The sequence below is a fragment of the Tachysurus fulvidraco genome, chromosome 1 (assembly GCF_022655615.1).
Source record: "Tachysurus fulvidraco isolate hzauxx_2018 chromosome 1, HZAU_PFXX_2.0, whole genome shotgun sequence".
NCBI lineage: Eukaryota > Metazoa > Chordata > Actinopteri > Siluriformes > Bagridae > Tachysurus > Tachysurus fulvidraco.
The window spans coordinates 12829834-12856755 of NC_062518.1; the positions used below are offsets into that span (position 1 = coordinate 12829834).

The following is a 26922-nucleotide window of genomic DNA, read 5'->3' on the forward strand; positions in this document are numbered from 1 at the left end:
GACATGCATGGTAGGTTGATTGCATGAGTGAATGAGTGTGTGTGTGTGCCCTGTGATGGGTTGGCACTCCATCCAGGGTGTATCCTGCCTTGATGACCGATGACGCCTGAGAAGTTCGGATAAGCGGTAGAAAATGAATGAATGTTTACCTTTTGTTTTTATAATCAGAATTCCATTTTAGAAAATCTATGTATTTGTAATGACAGTTCGTGAGACAGAGGATCCATTTGCACACTTTTTAATGCAAGCTCGAGGTACAACAGGCTTAGGTCAGAATCAGCAAACACAATGTCAAAGGTGAGGCAAAAATCAGAAACAGTAATACAGGCACGAGTTCGGGGCAGGTGGCAGACAATCATAGAACAGAGCAAAATCAAAACAGAGTCAAAAACCAGGAATAAACGCTCAGACCGATAGCAGAGGCAAATCAAGAATTCGCAGTGGAAGGGAGTTCAAGTTCATACTTTATAGGAAGCAGGTGATTGAACGCAGGTAGTGCTGTAATCATGACAGGAGCGGGGGTTTGTGGGAGCTGTAGTGTGGAAGCTGCTAGAACTCGGGCGAAGGTTCCCTCTGGTGGCGGTCGGGAGACGAGGCAGGTGCTTCAAAAAATCAGTTTGAGCAATCTGAGAAATCAGGCCATTGCTTCAAATGGTACAGTGTTCTCCATCAACAGTTTACTTTCGGCGACGAGCAGCAGCACCCTTCTTGGAGCTGTGATGATAAGTAAATAGAGAGAGAAAGGGGTTATGATCTCAATGGACAGACAAATTATTCTCTTGTATAAGTCCCTTTTACAAAGTGAGAATACAAATCTGACACCATTTTGTGTAAACTTCAGACTCAATATTTGCTAAAAAATTTAAAGTAGTCAAACTGACATGGTCAAACTAAGAGAACATATGCTGTATTCTAAGAGAATTAAACATTTTTTAGCACATGACTTTGTGCATTGCATTGTGTGGGTAAGTTACAGCTACTTACTGCTTTTGCAGCTCATCAATACGGTTGCGAAGTGAGATTACCTGAAAACAACATATAAGCATATTTAAAGTAGTCATATACTAATAATATTACCATTGACTTTGAGACATGCAAACACAGTTTCACCAAGATTTGACAGGGCATAATGAGTCTGATATTGTTACCTCTGCCTTTAGTTTTTATTAATTAGCATTACCTTAACTAAGCCATTAATAGGGCTTTGCAAGTTTTACACAGCTACCCTTTTACTCTGTATTTACCTTCCCAGATTTATACCACTAACAGTTCAAGCTACCATCATATTCTATCTACATTACAGAATATTATGTGCATAGTAACATGCTATTAACTTAACAGCATTTTACTGGCATTGAAAAAAGAACACTTGTGTGTTCTCCACACCAACTTCTACAAGCAAACTAATAAGCTCAGGTGAAAACTAAACCACAGACCTCAAAAAGTAAACCAACAGATGGGGAAAAAATATTTAAACTTCATAACAATAAACTTCAGTAACATTTTAGCAACAATAACTTGAGTGAATTTGTTCTATACAACATTCACCAATGTTTGAGACATTAATTATAACTTGGCCATTTCAATATCTTGATTTTATTTTCTTCTTTTACTATTCAGATATCGAGTTGCTGCTGTGGTTGCAAACTGGTTCCCTGAGAAGGGCTGACGCTATGGGAACACTTCTTTGAGGGAGTTGTATCTGAAGATCTGTGCTCTGTGCGCACAGAAGGAACTCCAGCACTGTACTGACCGAGGAACTCCAGCACTGTACTGCAGGAACTCCAGCACTGTACTGACCGAGCAGTAAACTGGATCCTAAAAGTGTTCATCGCACCAGAAGCAGAAAAGCCTCCACTTCAGAGCATACAGCTTTCTGATGGAGGGAGCCATAGCATTCAGTACTCAGTCACCTCAGATAAGAAGACTGCCTATAGGAACTGGTCCCCCTTACGGGTCAGAACAAGAGCTTCCGCATCTCAGGGTGGGTGTTTAGGATCACCTCCTGTGCCTGAGAAAGGAGATCCTTCATCATGGGAAGCACTATGGAGTGCTGTCAAGGATGGAGACCCTAGAGTCCCATAGATCCGCAGCTCAGGTGGGAGAATCTGTCCACATGATGACTATTAGTCGTCCACAAATCTGGCCTTTATGGAAGAGTGGCAAAAAGAATGTCATTTTTGAAAGAAAGCCATAATAAATCCCGTTTTACAGTTTGTGACAAGCCATGTGGTGGATACAGCAAACATGTGTAAGAAGGTGTTCTGGTCAGATGATATGCATAACATGTGGTGGAGACCTAAAATTGCACTTCACCCTGGTTCTACAGTACTGTCAGGGAGCTCTCTGACTATTCTCCCGTGCGTGCCCCACCCGCACGGAGCGGCTCGCCGGCGTACTAATTACACACACCTGACTCACATTCCACTCTCATTTGCCACCATATATAATCCCCTCTCTCACCAGCACTCACTGTCAGTTATTATCTATGGTTTGCTGTTCATTCCTCTACACTCCTGTGTTCGTGATCACCCTCGCGCTTCTCCTAAGCGCTCCCCTGGATATTTCACCGACTACCTCTCATCCCAATACTCTGGACCCAGTGGGCCGCGCTTCCACTGCGCACCACCGGATAACACAGACTGCCTTCGTAGCTCTGGACCGTTGTGGGCCGCGCTTCCACCGCGCACCACCGGATTACTCTACTTCCGTGTTTTTGCAAATAAACTCTGTTTGTTTTCACTCCGGCTTCCTCCTCTGTGTCTCGCATAACAAGTACAAAGTATTGACTCAGGAGTGTTGAATACAAATGCAGATATTTGTTAGAAAAATTTGTATTTTGGACACCATTGATTATTTTTTCTTTTCACTTCACAATTATGTGCCACTTTGTGTTGGTCTATCACATAAAATACCAATAAAATACAGTTATGTTTGTGGTTACATAAATGTACAGTACATGTGTTAACATCACAAAATGTGGAAAAGTTCAGTAGGTATGAATACATTTGAAAGGCACTGTACATATGCACAGAAAGAAAATGTTTTTGTCAGTGTAATTTTTCAGGACAATCTGCAATGCATGGTTTCTGCAATCTGTTTCTAGTAACTTTAAATAGGCAACACACATATGATTTGGCTTTATATATATTGGGAAGAAAGTATGATACAAACAAAAATCATTATTACATAATACTTACCTCGTACTTTTGCCTCTTTATCTTCTCAATGTGGTCAAATTTTTCAGACTCAAGATTGTACATCCAGTCCCACAGCTCCTTGGCTTTATCCCTACATGTTTTTTTTTAATTCAGAATTATTAGTGATTAGATATCAGACACCAGTCTAATATTTGCTGGACCATAAGTATTTGCACAAACCTCAGCTTGTCTTCATTCAGGTGATCAATGTTCAGAGGCTTGCGTCTGTCAGCCAAGATCTTTTTTTTTTTCTCTCTCTCTGTCTGTTTCTTTCCCTTCTTTTGGTCAGCCTGTATCAGAAATGATAAATTAGTGTTAAAGTGTTAGAACTGAGAGCAAAAATCATGATTACAGAATAGCCAAAAGATTTGAAGTCCCCAAATTGTAACAAGTTAAAAACCACAATTAATACTGACATAGTTTCTTATTGGGTATCTTTACCTAAACTACTATGACTACTACTACTACTACTACTATGGTAGGACATGGGTTTGGGTAACCCAGAAAGAAACCTTGCATTAAGTACTCCAATTATAGACAATGCTATTACATGTTATTACTGAAATGTTATTCCATACATGGCAGGTATGTGATTTCTGAAGGGTAAGGAGCTATGATCAAATAAGCACCTTCTGCAGATAGCTGCTATAGTTGGAACCCATGCTTGTCAGAACAGATTTCTTCTTTGCATCCTCCTCTGCCTTTTTCTTTACATCTGCCTCCTCTTTCCTCAGTCTTTCCTCCTGGTGCACAAATGTAAATATGGTGTTAACTTGTAAGAAAATATAATAAAATACTTATTTGTAATGTAATTTACATATATAAATTTTAAAAATAAAACTTTTTTTTAACTTTCTTGATTAGTATTTTGCTTATTCATCCATCAGGGATCATTATATAACATACAACAAGTAAAACATACCTCACGTCTTGCTTGACGCTCTTTGTCCTTTTCGGTACGGAACCTCTGCTGCTCTGCTCTCTCAGCCCTACGTTTTTCCTACACACACACACACACACACACACACACACACACACACACACACACACACACACACACACACACACACACACACACACACACATAGACCATATTAAAGCTTGGGCTTCAACTGGAGAGTGTGGCATGACGCTGCCTTGCAGCTCCAGGGTAATCCATTTACTTGCAAGCTTGGGTTACTGTTCTTAGAGTTGCTTAATTGCCCTTAGGTGTGAATGTGTGCATTGCAATGGTCTGCATTCCCATTTGACATGTTCCTACAGTAGAATTTACCTGATCATGCCGAAGGATAAAGATCAATGGACAGTTATTGATCAATGGAAAATAAAGTCACTCACAATTCTATCCTTCAGAGCAATAAGTTCCTCCTCCTCCTTTTTCCTGCATTCAAAATGGGCATCAATTAGTGCCTGCAGCTCGATGAGATCCTTATTCTGTCGCTTTTTCTGGATGTCCTATTACATCATTCATAAACACATACCCACATACAAGTTAAGTTATTGGTCTTAAATTATAGATTGTTATATATAAACAGCAAGCAGTGTAATGTCTCTTCCAAATACATCTCTAATCGATTGAATTGTTTCAAATATGCTATAAAGATTTCCAAGGGCAGTGAGGAAGGACTTTGAAGAAAAATTCCAGACGGCCTTAAAAACAATGATGTTGGCTTGGCTTACATCAAAGTCCACTTTGTCTCCTTCTGGGATTTTTGGTGCACTGGGTCTGAACAGACAAAGGTGAGTGACACACACACACACACACACACACACACACACACACACACACACACACACACACACACACACACACACACACACACACACACACACACAAATGGTTATGATTACTTGCCTGAAATTGTGAAAGCTTTTACTTTGTTTAAAACGAGCATACTTTTTCAGTTCACAAATTATTTATCAACTATATTATATATTTCTGAATATCTGTATTATGTTGTATTGCAACATATTCTTGTTTATTAATACTGCTTATGTTTCTCAGAAGAGAGCTATATAAAAATTACTGCACAGAAATTTGTACCAATTAGAGGACATATAATGGTAAAAATACTTACCTGAACTTTGGCTTTTCCTCTATATATAAGAACATGAAATAGGAAGAGGGTCAAGTTACATTATTAGGTTAATGTTGCTCATAAATCATCTAATAAGCTGTACCAATGCTGTTCATTATTTCACTAAATCTTTGTCAACTGCTCAGAAATCTGTACCAATACAAAACAATGACAACCATAATAAACTGTTGGAACCATAACTGTTGGAATACTACACTCTAAAAAACGCTGGGTTGTTTTTTCAACGAAAATGCGAGGCCGCTGGGTAGGACTTTGGGTTGTTTTAACCCAAGTTTGGGTTGAAAATTGTCTTGAGCTATAACCCAGCGGCGCTGTGTTGGGGAAACGGACGTGAAAGAGAGCATGCACGTCAACGTGAAAATCGGACGACACCAGTGCGAGAAGCCTTTATTTTCTTTGCGACTTCAGATGAAAGCGCGTAAAATTCTGTCTGAAACGTGTTATTCAGTATATATTTAACGATGTTCATAGCCATAAAAAAATCTGCTTTACTGTATAAACTAATGTTATATGCGCAATTTTGGCTTTCAGTCAGTTAAACTGAGACTACCTCACGGCCAAGTGACAGCCGTGCTCCGACTCTTGACAGATCCCAGATCAGCGAACAGGAGAGCATGCGTGGCATCTTCATCGGAGCTTGGAAGGAATAGGGTAAATGCTTTTTAAATATTACTTTTGTACGTGTTAAATCTACTTTATTATAAATTATTTCTGTGTTAGATATGGTTTTGATACGGCAGAGTTTACTTGATGGTAACGTATTTTGTTAGGACATCCAATTTCTCCATTTTGTTTAACTTCGCTGTAAGCTACAGTACATTCAACAGCAAAGGAGATTCATTCACTATGAGCATACTACATAATATATAGTTGTTGTTTTTTTTTTTTTTTCAGGATTAAATTTAAATTCCTATACTCCTGTACAGCCTGTGGTTAGTTTGAAACAAGCGGGAATGTCTGAGGTCAGCTCAGGCTAAATAAGGTTTGAAACTAAACATGTTCGACCGTCATTTTATTCGTGACAGACCCAGGATAATTAGGATAATTTAGGAGCAATTCTTGGATAAAATGCCTTTTGACTGACATTAATATTTTCTATGTAATTAGTTGACTGTTCCCTGGTGTGGCAGTTTCTACAGACTGTGGACTTCTTGGGAGGAGACACCAGCAGTAGGAGTTCTGCAAGCATTCATTTTTATTTTTTATTATTAATTAATCTGTGTATAGTTAATAAACTTTTATTATTATTATTATTATTATTATTATTATTATTATTATTATTATTATTATTATTATTATTATTATTACTGTGACCTGACTGCTCTTTATTGAATGTTCATTATTCTAAATTCTTCTATTTTTCTTATACAACACTGAAATTACATTGCAATTAATGATTCTTACTGATGATTCTTATATCTTCAGATACTGAGGTTTATGTAAATTTTATGAAATGTTTTCATATTTTAAGTTTGTATTCTTAAAGTAAATTTTTCTGACTGAAGTCAGTGATGCATTTTCTGTGATGTTTGATACATTTTCTTAGAATGCAAGCGTTTTACATGCTGTTATGTCGAAATCAGCTCCGTATATTAGACATATTATATATAAGATTTAAGGTTTGCTATTTTAGCCTAGACATCCTTTACAAAAATAAGAAAATGTGTATTAATAAAACGAAGGACGACATTTTATTTAGATCACCTAAATTGCACATAATGTACTTCCGTGTTTCCCGTGGGTGGGGTTGGATTACCGAAGTAAGTATTGCTGTAGATTCATTATTTTAATTACTTAAATTTCTGACCCATTTTGGGTTCAATTCAACCCAGCAGTGTAGTCTTTTTTAACTAATAAATGGGTTAAAATCACAACCCAGCATGCTGGGTTAAACATTATAACCCAACTAGTTGGATTGCCAAAATGACCCAAATTGTGTTGTTTTTAACCCAGCAGTTTTTAGAGTGTAAAGATAATAAAAACACAATTTTACAAATGAAAAAAGGAGAGAGGTAATAAAAGGAAATAAATTATTTTTTTCTTCAAATCTGCTGTAAATGTTTAAACTAATTTAATTGTGCCACTCTAAGTACATAACAGACGTCAGACTTTATAGCCACCCAATACACATTCAATATGCACTGACTCAATATAAATATACACAAAATGAACTCAAGATTCAAATGTTTGTATTATTACTTTTTAACAATAATTATAAACATAAAAACAAATATAGATTTTATGTAGGTTTTAAAATAGATTTTAGAATTACTTCATGATTAAACAATAAAAAATATAACAGTAGTAATTGTAAGACAAAAAAACTTAAGGATCACTATTTTCTCCAGTCTAGCAGTCTAGTGTTAATATTAAACCTTATATGTCTAAGGCTTGCTGAGGCAAACACACCATTTAATATTGAAAATATTCAAATATATTTTCATTTAAATATACTGAAACATTGGGAGATACTGAACAAATTGGGAGTTGTTAACTTTAACTATGGGACCTAAAACAAAAGCTCTGTACTGTACACACAAATGTTTCTATCTATCTATCTATCTATCTATCTATCTATCTATCTATCTATCTATATATATATATATATATATATATATATATATATATATATATATATATATATATATATATATATATATATATATATTGTAGCACTGCATATTCCTTCACCCTTCTCACTGCATATTCCGTCACCAAGTACAGTGCCCAAGAGCTGTTGAATTGCTTTAAAAATTGTGTAGCTATATATTTTCTTATATCTTTGAATGACCGCTCATGCATTGGCGACCTATCCCCTGGGACTCACCAACAAACAGAATTGCAAAAGTACTGTAGGAAAATTACCAACATACCTTCCTCTTCATAGGTCTCTACATGCAGGAAGCATTGAAAGCAAAAGCAAAACAAATAATATTAGATAGACATGGTATTTAGTAGAAATAATATCTAAATAAAAACTGCTGTGTTGATGTATAAAAGAGAAAATAAAGAAAAAAAGAGCACAAGCAATTGGAATTATTATTAGTAGCAGTCATGGAAATGGCTTGGAAACTCATTCATTCATTCATTCATTCATTCATTCATTCATTCATTCATTTTCTACTGCTTATCCGAACTTCTCGGGTCACAGGGATCCTGTGCCTATCACAGGCGTCATCGGGCATTGAGGCAGGATACACCCTGGACGGAGCGCCAACCCATCGCAGGGCACACACACACTCTCATTCACTCACACACTCACACACACCACAATTTTAAGAGTTGCCAATCAACCTACCATGCATGTCTTTTCACCGGAGGAGGAAACCGGAGTACCCGGAGGAAACCCCCCGAGGCACGGGGAGAACATGCAAACTCCCCACACACAAGGTGGAGGCGGGAATCGAACCCCAACCCTGTAGGTGTGAGGTGAATGTGCTAATCACTAAGCCACCGTGCCCCCCCCCCCCCCGCTTTGCCTGAGATTTGCCTGCTTTTTGTGTTTAATAATAAAACAAAAAAAAAATTAAGATTTGATATTGTTTACTACAGTGACATGCTATTTTATTATAATTTTGTATTATGAAATTGCTTGAAAATAGGGCCACAGCAGTTTAGTCTGGTGACATTGTCCCAGAATTCTAATCAATTAAACTTTAAAATATGAAGATATAATTTTGATCCAATTATTGTAATGCTAACACCATCAGGAGAGGCAATAGTAATCAGCTAAGTCAGTTCTCCACTTTGTGCTAGTGGAAGGTGCTGATGTGGCTCTAAAAAGGGAGAGAGAGTGACAGAGATCCATGGCTTGTGGGATGGATTTTATTTCTTTATTTTTTAAATAAAATTGACACTTATTAATAACTTTTTAAGCAAAATGATTTACTAAATTATTTTTGATGTTGTATATTTATTAAAGTACCTGTTAGCTCTAAAATTGGTAGAAATTAACACCAAGGTAAGTGCACAGCAGTCCAATTCCTAGAATTTGTTAGATGATCACGTTTAGCAACATGCAACATTAGTTATAAAAACCTATTTTTGCAAATATGCACAAAATAAAAAGATTCATCTGAATTATAAAAAATATATGCCATGAATACATTAATAGCAAATCACTCATCTGCATCAGCCATTCTCCTTTGTCAAAGGGAGAAATTTTTTAATTTAAGTAAGCACTTATGAAGAGATGGTATTTGGCTTGGAGCAGTAGCTAAATGAGCAAGATTCTTTAATAACTTGATTTGGGAACTAGGTTGACCTGCACATTCAGTGGCTCTGGTTTCAGGTGAGAATGTGTACGGAAGGATGAATGAATATACATGCCACATACCTTCCTCATGCACCACTGGTTCTGGCTCAGGTTCCTCCTCAGGCTCTGCCTCTGGCTCAGCCTCTGGGGCTATCTCTACATCTACTACCTCTTCTAATGCCACATGCAGTAAAGCAATCAGGAGACAGAATGTGGTGACAGTTATTGGATTAAAAAAAGAAACAGCACTGTTATTTATGAAAGATTAGACAGAGTAAGAGAAAGAAGGAGAAATAGCAAGATGAGTAGTTTTGAGCACACAAGAATGATGGGAGAACTGACAATCACGAGATCCTTTTCTACTCAAGATCCCTTATTCTATGCTATTACGAACATTTCTTAACATAACATGATATAATATAGCCTATGGGGTAGAGTACTAGATCTATATATGACCTTATGTTCAAATAGGGGCCACAGAGACACAACTCAGATCAGATTTATTGCTATATTTCACCTGTCATCTCTTTTAAATTGCTTTAATTAAAATCATCTCTGAAAAATATCAATCTTTCCTTTTGTCTTACATCTTATCATTAGCCGATGTTTTATATTTAGCTTAGTTTTAAAAAGTAATCAATCTTTTTATCTTATAGATTGCCTAGCCTGCCTTTTCAGTTCTTTCTGATTCATATGCACATCTGGTTAAAATGTAAATCATGAGTGTAAGTACAAACATCCTTAAGTCTGACACAAGCAATATTTGTGTCCTTAGCTAACAGAAAGTTAAATGTTTTTATTTTAAATGCAAATGTAAATTAAGTTTTCCCTTTTGTAGACACACACAACCAATTAGAAGTTAGTTTGACACATAAATAGCACTGTTTGTAAAAAAAACTCCTTTAACTTTTGTCATTCAATAATCTAAAGGTAAATACCACACGATGGAGAAACACGGTGAAGTTTAGAATCAGGCATATTTCAAATATTAGAGTGAAAGTGTGGATCTGTATTCTGTAAAAATTTATAACATCTATAGTTTTTCTTTTACCTTCCTCTTCGACCTCTTGATTTGCCAGAAAAGAAAGCAATGAACACACAAAGTTAACATTATAATTAATACTACATTACAATTGATTTCATGCATACATACCAATCATTGCTCAGCAGTCTGGCCTGAGTGTATAGGTTGTTTTTTTTTCAAAGGTCTACTATGTGATTGGTTATTTTATTATTCTATTATTTCAATATTTTATTACAGTTAGTCATAAACCCGTTAACAGCCGAGATGCCTTCATTAATATTTGACTTTTAGAGCAGCAGAATAACACTGCCACCAAATGTATTATATTATATTATTGATATTATATAATTGATTTAAATGATTGGTATGCAAATTCCTTTTGTGCAAAATTTTGGATTTTCTATCATAAACAGAAGTAACATAACATTGTGGATTCTGTTAATGTGCCTGCATAGTAAATAACAGTTGAAAAGAAGCAATAGTGTTGATATGAATTCTACAACTACTTCTTCTACTTCTTCTACTACTACTACAAAGAAGAAGAAGAAGAAGAAGAAGAAGAAGAAGAAGAAGAAGAAGAAGAAGAAGAAGAAAAGAAGCAGAAGAAGAAGAAGAAGAAGAAGAAGAAGAAGAAGAAGAAGAAGAAGAAAATTCAACTCACCCTCAAGCCCGCTAAAAAAAAAAACATTGAATATCAATAAACATATCATATTTTCAATTGATTAATGCAAAGTAAAACAAAAGGCAAAAATACTCACACATCCTCTGTGTCAGACATTATGTTCACAGACTTCACACCTGAAACACAAGACATATTTCCTCAGCAATTATAAAATAAACTATTAGATTAGATTTTACTTCATGATCAGTGCCTTGCTCTTGTCACAATGAGAGAAGCAGTTCTAATACTATACTAAAAGTGACTCCTAACAATTTATTGAGACGGCCTATCTGACTTACAATTGAATCTGACAGCTATCCACTGATAAATTTCACTGTTCACATTCACAAAGCTTTTTATAAATTTGGTGCGGTTTTAGCAGTTATTTGGTCATACTTAAGGGTCACGTTACTTAATAACCCAGCATGAGTTCAAGTGATCATGAAGTAAAATTCTTGCATGTGAGAGCCTTGGTTGTGTTCTTTCAAATAGAGCCTTAGAACAGCTGCTAAAATTTTTGGGGGGATTATCAGAAGATCATATGTCCTGGATCAACCCCTTCATGGTCCCCTCAGTGGATATATGAGGACACAGCTTTTTTCTTTTATCAAATTAAACAACAGATGATATTAAAGGCCATATAACTGAACTTCTGAAATTAGCAAAATGGCTTGAATGGTATATGTTTAACTAAATAAAGGCAATTGTAGTACTTAATTATTCCAAATTTCATAACAATGTATTCTTCCAATGTTTTTATAGAACTAACTATATAGTTGGGAATTAAAACTTTAGTACTTCAACTGTTAAGTACAATGTGCTTTTACCATTTTTTCATAATCTTGCCATCCATCCTTCACTACTGTCACTGCAAACATTGAAGCTACTGAGTACAGTAGAATACAAAATATAGTAATTCTCTTATTGCATTGGCCATAAGGGACTTAGAGCCTAATAAACTATTGCTGATAGACTAGATAATAAAAAAAAATCTAAAAATAACATAAAAATATAAAACATAAAAATCTATTTCCTAATAGCTTTTATTAACATATGCTGATGGTTCTAATGATTAGAAAATAATGAGCCTTAATTCCCTATTTTTGCACATATGAATATCATATAAAGAATCATGATGAAGCTGTAAAATAAAGAAAATAAATAATTTCCTATTTATCATTTCAAAGACAAAAAATCAATTATGTTATCTCAACAATCTTACCTCAAAGAAGAAACAAGAGGAGAGTGTCCAGTAGCCTGGCTGTAAGGTTTTGCTCACGCCTTCCCTTACTGATCCCGTGTTATATACTGTGTGTGTATATATATATATATATATATATATATATATATATATATATATATATATATATATATATATATATATATATATATAGAGAGAGAGAGAGAGAGAGAGAGAGAGAGAGAGAGAGAGAGAGAGAGAGAGAGAGAGAGAGAGAGAGAGAGGAGAGAGATATGATATTTAATCTTCTAAGGACCCATATTGGCTGAGAAGGTCAGAAAGGCAGTTGGGCCAGATTTGCATTTTCAGAACCAACCCAACAGACCTTCAAACACCCAAGCCAAGTAAGGATATCAAAAGAATGGAGATGGAGATGGAAGGAGAGTCAAGTCTGAACAGCTGAAAACTATCATTGCTATATCTGTCATACTACAAGGAGAGCAAACATAAGGCCAAGCTGATGGTGTGAGAAAGCCTGGACCTTTTACACATCAGACAGGCATGCAGAAAATGACTCTGAGGCCATGCAAAACTGTCTGCTGGAAATAAAAGCCATAAACAATATACAACTGGATTCATAATTTATGACCTCAAATTCAGACAAAATTAAAAACTGACACTGAAATATTCCAACATAATGGAAGTCACCACATGCCAAAAATGAGTTTACCAGTAAAAAAGTAAAACATTCATATTGCTGGTAATTGTCATACTGAAAATGTCAAAATCTTGCAACGTGGTATTCTCACATCAGTAAACAGTACACTGTATTGAGTACATTGATTATGTTACTCTATTAATTATAGTATTATGTTAATTATATGACTTGATTTGGTCACATGTACACTTTTTAAAAAATTATGGGATAATAGTAACTAATTTGTTCTCTCTATGTCAGGCTGTATGTGCATGCCTTCTGCCTGTTGTGATGCCAGTGCTTTATCCTTAGAGACTTTTACAGTTGTGGCTCCTCTTCCCATATACTTCCTAATCCTGCCTGATTTTTCTGGATGCTGTAATTCTGCTTAGTGACTCTACACTAATGACTTACTTTCTGACGATGGTCCATGTATAACCTATAGATCCGCCTTAGGGAGACTTATCAGTGGATCATCTCAACTCCAAGAACACCACTAATGGTCAGATTACAATTTCTCACACTGGAGAACTTAGTGTGAATTGGTATGATTTGTCTAATACTCTGGATAATGTTAATGAAGACAAAGATCGCAAATAAAGCACAGGTGAAATCATAAGAGAGATGCTTTGTGGTCTAAGGGGTTTTTTACACCTGGTCACTTCAAAGATCAGGTGTAAATGCCCTCCGAAACGGTTTCAAGACAGATATAAATCTGATCGCTCACACCACTTCAGGAGGTGGTCTGGGACGCATTTCAGATGAAACTGGACAGGTGTAAATGCATGTGGTTGTTCAAGCCACATACGTCAGCGCGATACTCCTCCCAAACGGAAGTACGTCACTCGCAGGTGACTCGCGAGTCGTGCATCACGCCAGAAACAAATATGCTTTCCCACCAGCGCTGGCTCTGATCTTTCACCCAGGTGTCTCGTTGGGTCTTAAAATGCACTGCTGCCGCCAGCGAAAATGCAGCAAACAGTAAAGGCTGTTTTTTGTAGCAACCGCATACACCAAAGTGTTTTCCATTTCAATTACCCCGGAAATGAGGTACAATATATTTGTATTTTGGGCGGGAGTAGAAAGATCAGATTGATATCTGATTCGCCATGAAGCATTTATGTGGCCTAATGTAAATGGAACAGTTTTAACAAATCAGATAGCTATCGGATCAGAGAAAACGCTTGAAGTGACCAGATGTAAAAAGGCCCTAAGAAGAAAGTTCACCAGTTGGTCCTGACTGAAGCTTAAAGAGACACACAGAATACAGAATACAGTAACATATTAATATAAAGATTTTTTATGCTGAAGAGGAATATACTGTAGCATTATTTCTAGCATTGCTGAAACAAGGTAAATGATAGAGAGCCCCTGTGCAGTCAATATTTGGGATGCTGTACTCCAGATGTTGTCCACTAAGTAGAAAATCATAGAAAACAAATCAATCAGTGGAAAGTAATTAAAATTAGAAAAAAGGTAGATATCAAAGAACAACTCACCTGCCCGTCCTCCTTTGTACACAGTAGTCCTCTCTTTGATGCAGAAGTTAAAAGAAACAGCTACAAATCTACTGTATTAACCGTATTTCAGTGTAGGCCGTTAAATCATAAATCTGAATGGCAAGAGGACAAAAACTTTAATAGAACAGCTAAAGTATTTGGGGTCTTAAAAAAAATCTATGCTATGAAGACAAGATGGACCAGTGAAGGACTGGCCCTTTCCTGTGCTCCTGGCCTCCAGATCCACCAAAACCCTAAATAGGCAAAAATGGTTACTGCAAGCATATGCTGTAAAACAAATTCTGTTGTTTTGTAATTTAATAACCTTTTGATTTTGGAATATTAGTATACTAGTATATAAACTATAAAAACCTTCTAATAAATTAATGCTGCTATTACAGTGTTAGAATTAATAATGTTTTAATAAAATGGTTATTGTTATTAACTATAAATGTAGATATAAACGAATCAGTTATATTTTTGTGTTTATATTCACACTATGTGTCATAGCTTTATTTATTCAGACCCAAAGGTTTATTAAATAAAAACACAACACAAACAAAACCGGGGTACACTGGGGGAAAAGAAAACTGAAACTCAATAAACAAGACACAGACCACAAAGACAGTACTATGACAAAACAAAGACGTGGATTCCGTGCTACTAGAGGCAATGAGAGATTTTCCTCCTTTTCTCTGAGATACACCACTAGGGAAAGGATAGCAGCCTCTCTCCTCCTTCCCACAATCACCCAGTAAAAGGACATTTATAGACACAGCAGTAACATCTCACTTAAAGACAGAGGACTAAGCTGTGGAAAACATCTGACTTAATATTTCACTTATAAGCATAAAGTTACCAGGCAGTGAGCATTCATTGTGTTTCTGGCCACCAGTCAAATTTATGTCCAATATTTACTCCACGGGACCAGCACAGTACCACCCAAATAACTACTAGAAAAAACTGAATTTTCTTTTTGTAATGTTGCATTTAGTCATACCTCTTGCAGCATGTTCTTTAAACTCTGAATATTAATTTTTGCTGCCCCTCCTATTGACACCAAGGACATTATTTTTGGGGAGTACTGGTCCAGTTTTGCCATAAACGTTGTATCCAGGTTAACAGTGGTTATCCTACTGAATTCTTCATTTATCTGTATAAAAATAAGGTGCAAAGAAAACTGTCACAATTTTTTAAAGTAGAATATTTACTAATATAGCACATACTGTAAAATGAAAAAAGTTTACCTGAGTTGCATCAAAAAGAGCAGCCCATCTGTCTTTTAAGACTGTTTGTGCTTGATTGACTTCCTTGATCTGACAGTTGTTCCTTTCCTTTATTTCATTAAGGAGCTCCACTCTTTCATGTTCCAAACCTCCTTTGGATTCTCCTTGTGGGTAAGTACAGTAGTTTAAATCTGCCTTTTTGAGCTTTTTGATATTTTTTACAGGTGCTTTTTCATGTGCTGGATTCTTTTTGAGAGAGTTCACATCAAGTTCAGGGCATCCATGCCCTCTAAGTTTTGATCTATACTATGCCTATTTTCTATTTTAGTCTTTGTTGCCACCCATAGCATCCATTATATAAACCTATTTCTTTCAGGCATGGATGCTTCTGAATTAGTGCCTCAGCAACATCAGACAACTGTTGGGTACCCAACTTGTTGGGTAGGCAAAGTTGCTGAAAGATACTGAAAAAGCCAGTTTCTCGAGGAGGTCTGGAAGGATTGTGATAAAATTAAGTTGAATCTTCCTACATCCTACTTGAAAGCTTAATTTCCTGAGGTAAGCACAAGTTCTGTCTCATAGGCAAAGTGAGGTACTGGAAATTCAGTAGGACACCACTGTGATGCTGAGTGTTTAATTCAGTTGATGAAGTAAGTGTGTTTAGTTCAGTTGAAAAGATCAACAGATAGAAAGATAATATTATACATATTAGGCAGAATAATAAAAGCAATAGCACAGAAAAGTTCTGATTGAATCACTGAAGCTAATATCTCACTGCTTGAAGTAACAAGTGAAAGTTATTGTACTCAGAAAAGCCTCATCATTTTCATTTCACATTTATGGAGAATTATGCAATTATCGATTATGCCTTTTATGGGGTCTTGTGATTTAAGTAAACAAAAAATGTTTACAAGGTTTAACTTTGTTTTCTATGGTAAATAATTGTAGCACTTCTTACTGTTTTAAATGAACAATAACACTCCCAATAATGACAAGGGAGATATTATCCAGCATGGCCAAGTCTATAATGCTTTAAGAGATTGTTTCTTGCAAATATTACAGATCCAATTCATCTTCAAAAAGCATTTAAAAGTAATACTTGAACTTAAATTTTAGGTGATTCAATGCTTTAGTGTTTACAGCATCAGTTTTATAGTAATCTATAACATACAATAATTTATAACTTACTGTATGTTGCCTATGATGCTGAATTATTGAGATTGAAAAACAAGAACAAATCGGCTAACAAAAAGGCATGATCTGACAATTAATCCTAATGAAATAAGCTATTTAAAAATAATTGTAATGATTGCAAACATAAAGAAATGTGCCAGCTGCCTAACCATCAAACATTATGAAGCAGATTGTTAAATGAAAAAAAGGGGGGAAAAAAACAGACAAATTTTGTAAGGACAAAATGAGTCAACTGTGCAAACTTCAGATAAAAATGATGCGCACACGCAATGTCATGAGTTAGGTAATGTGCTTAAATTATTATTTAAGCACATTATTTTATTTAGCTCATTATTTTACCATGTCTTTTTCTATGTTTCTACAACATGGTGCTTTTCTTTAGCTGTAGCATAACATTTAACCTCACACAAAAACAACTAGGTCATCAACATAAGTTTATTTAGCTGCCACTATAAAACTGTTCATAAAGTCTGTTTAGACACACTAGCTAGCTAAAACTCCATTACATTTAGAATCAATGAATAAGCTTAGGACACAATGTAATTTTAGTTTTAGTGTCATGTGACAATGATTTCCTGAACTGTGTGTAACTTTACTGAACTGACTAAGCCCATGAATCATTTCTTAGTGTGTAGGAAGCAAAGTATTCCCATGTTGATACGCAAATTCCGATTCGCTGACCATATCAAATGCTTTTGAAAGGTCGAGGAGGATGAGGACAGACGACGGCTTGGCTGATCTAGAAGCATGTAGTTTCTCAGAGACATCCAAAAGGGCACTCTTTGTCAAATGTGTTGTTTAAAAGCCAGACTGGTTGGGATTTTGCCGGTTGTTCTGTGAGAGATAGACTGACAGTTGATTATAGACAATGCTTTCAAGAATTTTTGAAAGAAAAGAGAGACGTGAAAAGAGAGCAAGGTAAGAGTAGGGAAATCTGTCAGGGTGAAGTTCTGGCAGAAGTGAAGGTCCAGCAGATTTTCTCAATCTTCTCATGGTAAAAAGTCTTCCTCAGTCAGGGAGTATGAAGCAGGTGGAGCCTGGGGTTGATGTTGTAAAGCTTATTAGGGTCTTGTGCTTCTTTGAAATTGCCAACCACTGTCAGAGGGGTTGCTGTCTGAGAGCGCCTGTGACTATGAGGTGACTACAGAGATGGGTTGAGGCACATATCTGCAGTCAACTAAAAGTGAGATTTAAAATATTGTTTGGTAAAATAGATCAAAACAGTACTAGACACTTATTTAAATAACTAAGCCCTGCCAACAATTCATGATTTTAAGGGAGACAAACTACTCCTGATTAATCATCTGAGAGAGCTATAACTCTAGAATAAACCAAGTTAAGCAGATAGTACACTATATATCAATCAAATATAAGAAAAATATATTCAAATAAAGAGTTAAGGCATACTGAAGAGTGAGCTGTTCACATTCAATTTAAACGAGTAAGACCTGCCACAATTCAGATGACCACCATCGTCCCCATGCCCGATGATATCCCTTCAACCCATCCTGACCAAATTCTACAGAGGGACCATCAAGAGCATCCTGAGCAGCTGCATCAGTGTCTGGTTTGGGAACTGCAGAATCTTGTATCTCGAGACCCTGCAGCGGATAGTGAGGACAGCTGAGACGATTGTCAGAGTCTCTCTTCCCTCTATCATGGACATTTATACCACACACTGCATCTGCAAAGACAGTGGCATTGTGATGACTGAACACACCTCTTACACACACACTCCTTATCCTCCTGCCATCTGGAAAAAGGTACCTAAGAATTTGAACCCTCACAAGACTGTGCAATAGTTTCATCTTGCAAGCCATCAGACTTACACACAGACACACATCTGACTTGCCTACACTTGCACACCTTATTTCAATACCTTGTCAATACTTCTCTCATAAATGAAAATACGTCTACTTAAACCCTCTTTTTTACAATCCTCCAGTTTTTGCACAATGTACTTTATAATATACAGTATTGTGTATTGTCCTGTAGTGTATTTTGTCTATCTGCACGGTCTTTTGTCTCGCACTGTTTGTACTAGTTTGCAACACACATTGCACTTTATGTGCCTTACTTCAAGTCCTTAGCTCAGTGTTGTTTTACAGTATGTATGTTTATGTTGTATTTTGTAGCACCATGGTCCTGGAGAAACGCTGTTTAACTGCACTACATCATATATAACTGTTACAAACCCCTTTTGTATGTGTCTAGGGGTCAAGGGTGCAACATTAAAAAACATTGAACGTGTACTGGAAATAAGTAATAACTGGAAACCACCAAGTCCACAATAGTGTCATTTATTCTAGTGAACCATCACCAACTAGTCCAAACAGTATATACATAAATTTACAAAACTATGTACAGTCGAGAACCAAACCCAAAATAATTCACATTAAAACAGGGACAAGAGAAAAGAACAAGACCTTGCCAAATCAAGGAAAGAAACAAAACAATCTTACTAAACCGGAAACAAAACTTCTAATCTAACTAAACTGTCATGATAAACCATACAAACGAAAAGAAAAATCTTCAGCGTGCAAGACGCCCTAAATACACTACACTTACTAGAAACAAAAATACAAGGGGTGGCACGTGTCACTAACCTAGTGTTCTAAACAAGTAGCAGTGGCTCAGTGTTGCACATGTACATCACGTGATGTCTTACCTGTTCTATCTCTTTCCCCGTTTAATACTGGCATTTGATATTTGATCAACCAGATAACAGTCGATAGGAAACAGAGAGACAGGACCAGAATGAGGCATGGAACACTGATACAGCAAAGAACACAGACATAACCAACAAATTAATGCAAGGATGGTACAGGACAAAACAAAAACCACACGGGTCAACAACCAGACAAACAAAAGATGTTGCGTGCCAGATAACTCCCGCCTCCTGCACAGGTGCGCCTTTTAAATCCCATGTAGGGCTCCCTCATTGGTGGAGCTGTGCGTTGTCATCACCATGCGTCACGGTGATTGGCAGACACAAATTGACCTGTTAAAGCAAAAGTGAGGACAAAAGAGTAGGGAAGAAAGACAACAACAAAACACCATTCCAAAAAAAAAAAACAATAATATGGGGACGTAACAATAACTATATCAGCTATATATGGTTAAAATGACAGTTAAAGCTTCTTGACTTGACTATATGTTTCAGCTAAGTCATATATGAGTCACCAGCTCTTCTTACAGAGCGACTTCCGCAATCCTGATGTTCTACCATTGGCTAGATGTTCTACCATTGTCTCTTTGCCCGGTTGTCAAGTTGCCAGGGATTGATCTGCATGGTCAGCCAGGGTCTCATGGGATTGTTGTGGACAAAGCCGCTGGAGACTGTCATGCCTTCTTTTGAACCAATGTTGTGTCAGGCAGCTATATGGTCTAGTCTTTATCAGCAATCAGGTCTGTGCTGAGCTCGGAGTTTGCGATGATCCATTGGTTCCTCAGGAGCTCTTGGTTGCACTATTGTAAACTGTTGTAGGAAGGACATTATTTACATTTACACTATCTACTGTAGAGTGTCACCCAAATGAGGGTGGGTTCCCCATCTGAGCCTGGTTCCTCTCAAGGTTTCTTCCTCATATCATCTTAGGGAGTTTTTCCTTCGCCTCCGGCTTGCTCATTAGGAATAGTGATAGATATATAGTATATTAAATTTTACGGTAATCTTTTTAAAATTAATTTAAAAACTTCAATTGTTTATATTCATTTATTTATTTTTATTCAAATTTTTTTCTTCTCATTATTATTATATATGTATATACTTCTGTAAAGCTGCTTTGAGACAATGGGAAATTGTTAAAAGTGCTATACAAATAAATTGAATTGAATTTCCTTGCCACCATCATCTCCTGGTCCTCATTAAGGAAAATTGTAACGCAATAGTAACTCAATTTATAATTTTTAACTTCTGTTTCTATATGTAAAGCTGCTTTGAGACAATGGGAATTGTTAAAAGTGCTATACAAATAAATTATATAATAACAGTGACTGTGTCACGGCGAGGCAAAGGCGAACGAGGATCCAAATGCAGTAAAGAGATTTAATGACCAAAAACAAGTACACAGACAAGCAGGAAATACAAGACCGAACACAGAGATGACAGGAAACAGGAACATTGAAACGACTAGCACCAGGGAAGTGAACAAACAGAGAATATATAGGTGACAGGAACCAATAAAAAAGCAGAAACAATCAGACACAAAGACAACACACCTGGAGGAAAGATTGAGTACAATTAGTGTCCATGGTAACCAAGAAGTGGGCGGAGCAAACAATTAACAACAGGGCAAGGCAGCAGACAGAAACAGGACAAAAATACAGACAGACTTCTTACAGACTGTGAGGCATGAAATGCTGCATGATACAGTATTGATTTCAACATTTTAGCACTGTGTTAGGTGGATGTGGTAGCTCAGTGGATAAGGTGTTTTCCCATTGACCCGAAGATTGTAAGGATCCCAGGGCCACCAAGCTGTCACCCCTGGGCCCCTGAGCAAGGTCCATAACCCCCATTTTCTCAGCTATGTAGGATAAATGTAAGTCACTCTGGATAAAGGCATCTGCCAAATACCTTAAATGAATTGTTCATAGTGTAAAAATGTAGACTAGGTGCTGCTAAAGCTTTTAAATTTATTCAGGAGACCTATTTTAGAAAATACAATATGCACTTATTTTAGAACAAAAATTATCTATCTCTTCTATTGAACAAATAAATGAGCCAATATCTTTGGAGGAATTGCAAGTAGCTGCATATTCTATATAGAAACACAAACCTCAAAACATTTATTGAAACTGTTGGACTTAATTAGTTACTTATTCCTAATTTATTAATTTAATTCCTAAACTAATTTCAGACAATATAATGAAAAAAACTTAAGAGAAAACATCTTCATCTGTGTAACACTGAAGACTGTGATTATAAATGTCCTTTCTACCAATGTATACAGTCAAGTGAAATTGTAAAAGTTGGATCTTTGTGCAACTTAGAAATATAAACATCAGTGTAATTTCTGAATTAAATATATATTTAACATAAATTCTTTTCTCCCAAAGCTCAGGATCAGGCAGGTCCAAAGAGCAGAAACAACAAATCCCCCACACATCAGTGAGCCTTGGGTGCAAATGACCCTGTTGCCATTTTACCAGTTGTTCTTCCTCAGACCACTTTTACTTATGGATTTTTGAAGATTTGGCTGTTCTCAAGGACTCAGGGGTAGACCTGCCAGCAGAGAGTTGCAGTAGTCCACTCTCAAAATGACAAGAGACTAAACATGCACCTGATCAGCCTGTGTGGATAAAAATGGGCAAATCTGTTTGAATATAAAATATGTTATTCACTTATAAAGCACTAAATGGTCTTTTGCTTCAGTACATTTTTTATATGCCATGCCTACTTTAATGAAAATGCAGAGGCTATTTGTTGATTCCTTAAATAATGCTAAAATTGATCCCTTAAAGAAGGCTAAAGAAAGAGAAAGAGCTTACAAAGCCCCACAGTTCTAGAATGGCCTTCCAATTAATGTACAGGACTCCCAGTTTCAGTCTAAGTTTGAAAAGAAATTGTTGAGTCAACCATTTTATGAATAGCCCTTTGTTTTTATTAGGTAAATGAGTAGATCTGTAGATGAGTAGATCCTTTTATTTATGCCTGCCAAAATTCATAAGAGCTAGATCAAGTCTAAATAATCAATTAATTCATTTACATCACCAGTTTATCTTGGTTAGGGTCAAGGTGAATGCAACCAGTGACTCAATAGGATCCATTGCAGGGTACCATGTGCAGACTGATTAATGCGAAGCACATGCACAGAGACTGCACATATATAATAACTCAAGCTACAGGGATGAAGGAAAACAGTAATGAGGATACTGAGGCTTCCCTGGATTGCAGCAGCTAAAGACAGAAAAGGATGGAAATTAAAATTACAGCAGTCAATACTACAAAATGTAGGCCTACAAAAGTACATTTTCCAATATACAAAAGTATCCTTTACCTACAACAAAGTACTATTACTAAACTATATATGTAATATGTATTGTATTTTTTATCACACTGTTTTACATTGTTTGATGATGAAAACACAGCTCAAATGCTATTTTTTCATGTAGGATTGCTGGTTCAGCATAAAATCTATTTACACCTCTGTTAAATTTATCTCACATGATGTACGAGAAAAAACTCAGATCTAAAAGGCATATTGCATTCACAATGAATCATGGACAGAAACATGGAAATTGAAATAAAAACAAATCTAATAATGCGTTTCTAAGTGGAAATCATAAGCACCTTTGGAAAAGATAATCCAGAACAGTCATTACTTCTACCATCATATCATGAAATATCCAGCTTTTACCAATCATGATCTACAAGCAGGTTACATTGATGGCTATTATGTTAATTTCCAATTTTCAAAAAATGTCTGTAATTCTCTAATTAATGATGTTTACACATTCACTTTCTCACCTTCCTTTTGTCTGTCCCTGCTCTCTTCCAAGAAAAATAAATAAAAAAAAGTCTCCTTTTTATTTCATACTATAGCAGTTGAGTATTTAACAAACTCAATCAAAACAGTACCGGGTACCCACCAGTTAGTAAGCCAAATAGCACACAAACAAAGAAAAATGCATAATATTATTTTAATAATAGAAATATTTTTTAATAAAATTAACATAGAGATAAATAAAAAGACCAATAAAGACACACATTTTCTCATGATACAAATAATAGACAAGGAATAAATGAAAATTCAATTCTAAATAAAAAAAAATTAAAGCATAACAGTTTTAGAGAATGACATTTATGCAAACAGTATTCATAACAGTAAAAATAAACATTAACTCCCAGTCATGATGATAGTTACTGAGAAACTTTAAAATAGATGTTGACATGCATACAAACAAATACATAATCTAAAATTAGGGTGTCAGAATTTCTTGAGCTGTCAAAGGCAGTCCATGTATATGTATTGCCTCAGCCTGGGTCTCCTTGAGGTAATTTAAGAATGTCACACTGAAGGACAAGAAAAAGAAAAAGAAGCATGTCCATAGAAAGCGTGTCAATGATGTATCTTAGCTACAGCTTTGAAACATCAATAGCGAATGGTGGTTCTACAAAAAACTAACATTAAATTTGTATTCAAAAGAAACACCACTGCATAGCATATGCAGTTACAGAAATTAAGGATGGACATTTTAATGTATTTTATAGTAAATCCTTGTAACACATAAACGATTTAATATGTTATATCTCTGAAAAAATTTAAAGTGTGAAACAAAGAAATATCCTCGTGGGACCAAAGAAAAAGAAAATAATAATCTGGTTGCATAAGTATGCACTCCCCTTTAACTAACACTTTGTTACAGCACCCTTTGCATATAAATACAACACTCTTCTCTTGTCTTTTTTGGGTATCCAAATACCAACTTAGCACATCTTAAGTTGGCAAATTCATTACTCTTCTTTAAAAAAAAAACCCTGGGCCTTTTTTTATAAAGATTCTAAGAATCGTTTCTTAAGTTAGCTTACGAGAGATTCAGGACCAATCTCAGAGCAACTTTGAGCAAGGAAAATACAAAACTTTTATCTTAGAGAGAAGGTCACTCTATTTGTGTAAGATACTTAATTGTTTAATTACTTCAAGTTATAGTAACCCTAGGTGTACTGGCAGTCATTTAATACAGTATATGTTTGTGTGAATGCATTTTTCACTTCAGGGATTGCCATAAGTGAGTGAGAGTACATGTGCATGGTATGCTTGAGAGTTGCTGCTGACAAAGTTTCCTACCACATGTGTGACCAGAGTAAAAACATGTGAAGGGCTATCATTTGTTATTTTTCTTATTTTTCTTATTATAAGTTTTTAGGTGAACCCTGCACGGCCACTCAGTTACAGCTGGCAATGGTTTTGTTTTGGGATTTGGTTTTATTTATTTCGTGGTGCAGTTTTACATTTGGTGTTTTGATAACTTAATGCCAAAAGTTCTTAGATAGTTAGAGTGTGTATGTTTAATGCCGGGTATCAATTATGTGGTGTAAAGGTAAGGAGAACTTGAATATATATAGCCCAGAAGTACCATATACGGGAGTTCCTGTTAGTGACCAATGGCGTAAAGACGTAGCTCCGGGAGCTCCTGCAGAAACTTTTTATAAAGACTATCAGGGTGTTTTCGACTGACGTGGTGTGTACAGATTTTGAAATCATAGAGCCTTTTTGATTGTATTAAATGCCGTTATGCCTCCAAAACCCAGAAATGCGGACAACCAGACGGAATCGAGAGCACGGCCTAACGCGGGGGCTACTTCCACGGCCCACCGTGGTCCTGTCGGACCGCCGCCTCATGACGGAGATGGCGTAATCGTCGCTAGCATCATCACAGCTTCGAGTGTAGCTTCTGCGGACTTTAAAGCCGAACCTCTTGTTGAAGAGATGGTAGGCATTTTCAAGTCTGAGCTATGGATGTCTATGACTGAAAACTTATCCCAAATAAAGTCAGAATTGCAAAGTGTGAAAACGGAGCTGACGGCTAACCTAGCCGCTACAAAACCTTACGTAGGTGAGCTACGGGGGACTGTGATTGCAATAGAGGAATCGCTGTCGTCTTGCACAGACGATGTGGCGTACCTCAAGAGTAAAGTGGACAGCCTGTCTAATAAAGTTCTGGCTTTTGAGAATAAATGTGAAGATTTAGAAGGTAGATCTCGCCGCAATAACATCTGTATAATCTGGGTTATCTGAGCAATGTGGCACGGTTACCGCGGCATCTACCTCCGCTTTGCTTAAGGAAGCTCTTAATTTGGATAAAGCACCTCTTATTGATCACACTCATCGATCATTAAACCCCAGGCCCAAACCCGGAGAGCGGCCACGTCCAATAATAGCATGTTTACATTATTACGCAGACTGTGTCGACATCCTTCAACAAGCCAGGACCCAGCAGCGGATCAAGACTAGTGACTCTACAATCTCCATCTTTCCGGATCACACACGGGGATTGTTAGGTCTAATACATGGGGTTTAGTTGTTTTGTTAATGACTCCTAGTGGTTTCTGCACCGGTACCTTATCGTTTAAGAATGGGATAATAGTAGGTGTGGGGGGAGGGGGGTCTGGGTTTATCTCTTATTTGTGTCTCCCCCCCCCCTTTTTGGAGGTTGAATTGTGGTCAGTTACGATATTAATTAAACATGACAAGTATTAAAGCTTTAAATCTGAGATTTGTTATTTGGAATATCAAGGGTTTGGGGCGTGCTGTCAAACGCTCAAAGGTGTTTTCCCATTTAAAGCGTTTAAAGCCTGATATTGTTTTTCTGCAGGAGACCCACAAGCAAAATAATGACCATACACGGCTGAGGTGTCCCTGGGTTGCGGAAGTATTCCATTCCAGCTTTAATTCTAAAGCCAGAGGGGTTGCCATTCTGATTAGTAATTCAGTTCCATTCACACAAACCAAAATCATTTCAGACAAGGATGGCAGGTATTTGATCATTTTAGGGACTATATACCAGGTTCCAGTGCTACCTGTCAATGTATATGCACAAAATTTTGATAATCCTATTTTTTTAAATAATCTGTTTAAGAAACTACCATCTTTATATGATGTATTTTTAGTATTCGGCGGGGACATGAATTGTGTTGTGAATTCCCAGCTAGATCGTTCTACAGTCAGCTTGAATCAGTCACAAATGGCTAGAACTCTAAGTAGTTTCATGTCCAACAATTGCGTGTCCTCACGTTTAATACCTCGTGTTAGAGATGAGTCGGGGATGTTGGTGGAGGAACCTGACCTTATAAATTCAGTATTTTCATCCTTTTATAAATCTTTTTATAGTTCTGAACCTCCTTCGGATTTGACTGATATGGATGTGTTTTTGCAAGACCT

General features: G+C 36.4%; 1 protein-coding gene and 1 long non-coding RNA gene across 8 annotated transcripts; one reads left to right on the forward strand and one right to left on the reverse strand.

Annotated features, from left to right (window-relative positions):
- Window positions 1-222: 222 nt before the first annotated feature.
- tnnt3b (troponin T type 3b (skeletal, fast)) lies at window positions 223-12561 on the reverse strand. Of its 7 annotated transcripts, XM_027168426.2 has the most exons (15): window positions 12462-12558; window positions 11337-11376; window positions 11240-11250; window positions 10606-10620; window positions 9636-9728; window positions 8173-8190; window positions 5279-5297; window positions 4881-4926; window positions 4539-4655; window positions 4123-4200; window positions 3830-3943; window positions 3381-3490; window positions 3201-3291; window positions 985-1025; window positions 223-714 (listed from the first exon to the last, which is right to left on the reverse strand). In XM_027168426.2, exons 2-15 carry the CDS (start codon window positions 11354-11356, stop codon window positions 678-680), a joined length of 810 nt encoding a protein of 269 aa, XP_027024227.1. In that variant the 5' UTR covers window positions 11357-11376; window positions 12462-12558; the 3' UTR covers window positions 223-677. The 7 variants fall into 7 exon arrangements, with proteins under 7 accessions (XP_027024227.1, XP_027024228.1, XP_027024229.1 ...); XM_027168427.2 differs by lacking the exon at window positions 10606-10620 and having other exon boundaries at window positions 12462-12561; XM_027168428.2 differs by lacking the exon at window positions 8173-8190.
- An 8785-nt stretch (window positions 12562-21346) lies between these two features.
- On the forward strand, window positions 21347-22396 carry LOC125146035. Its single transcript, XR_007144536.1, has 2 exons — window positions 21347-21579; window positions 22097-22396. It is a non-coding gene; the product is annotated as an uncharacterized LOC125146035 (long non-coding RNA).
- The last annotated feature ends 4526 nt before the right edge of the window (window positions 22397-26922 follow it).

What these genes read in the sequence shown, in the direction of transcription:
- tnnt3b (XM_027168426.2), bottom strand. Translation starts at nt 11,356, where the DNA reads ATGTCTGACACAGAGGATGT. An exon ending in AGCGTCAAGCAAGACGTGAG is followed by an intron (nt 3,944 to 4,122) that starts GTATGTTTTACT and finishes TTTGTGCACCAG; the next exon opens with GAGGAAAGACTGAGGAAAGA. An exon ending in CTGAATGAAGACAAGCTGAG is followed by an intron (nt 3,292 to 3,380) that starts GTTTGTGCAAAT and finishes AAAAACATGTAG; the next exon opens with GGATAAAGCCAAGGAGCTGT.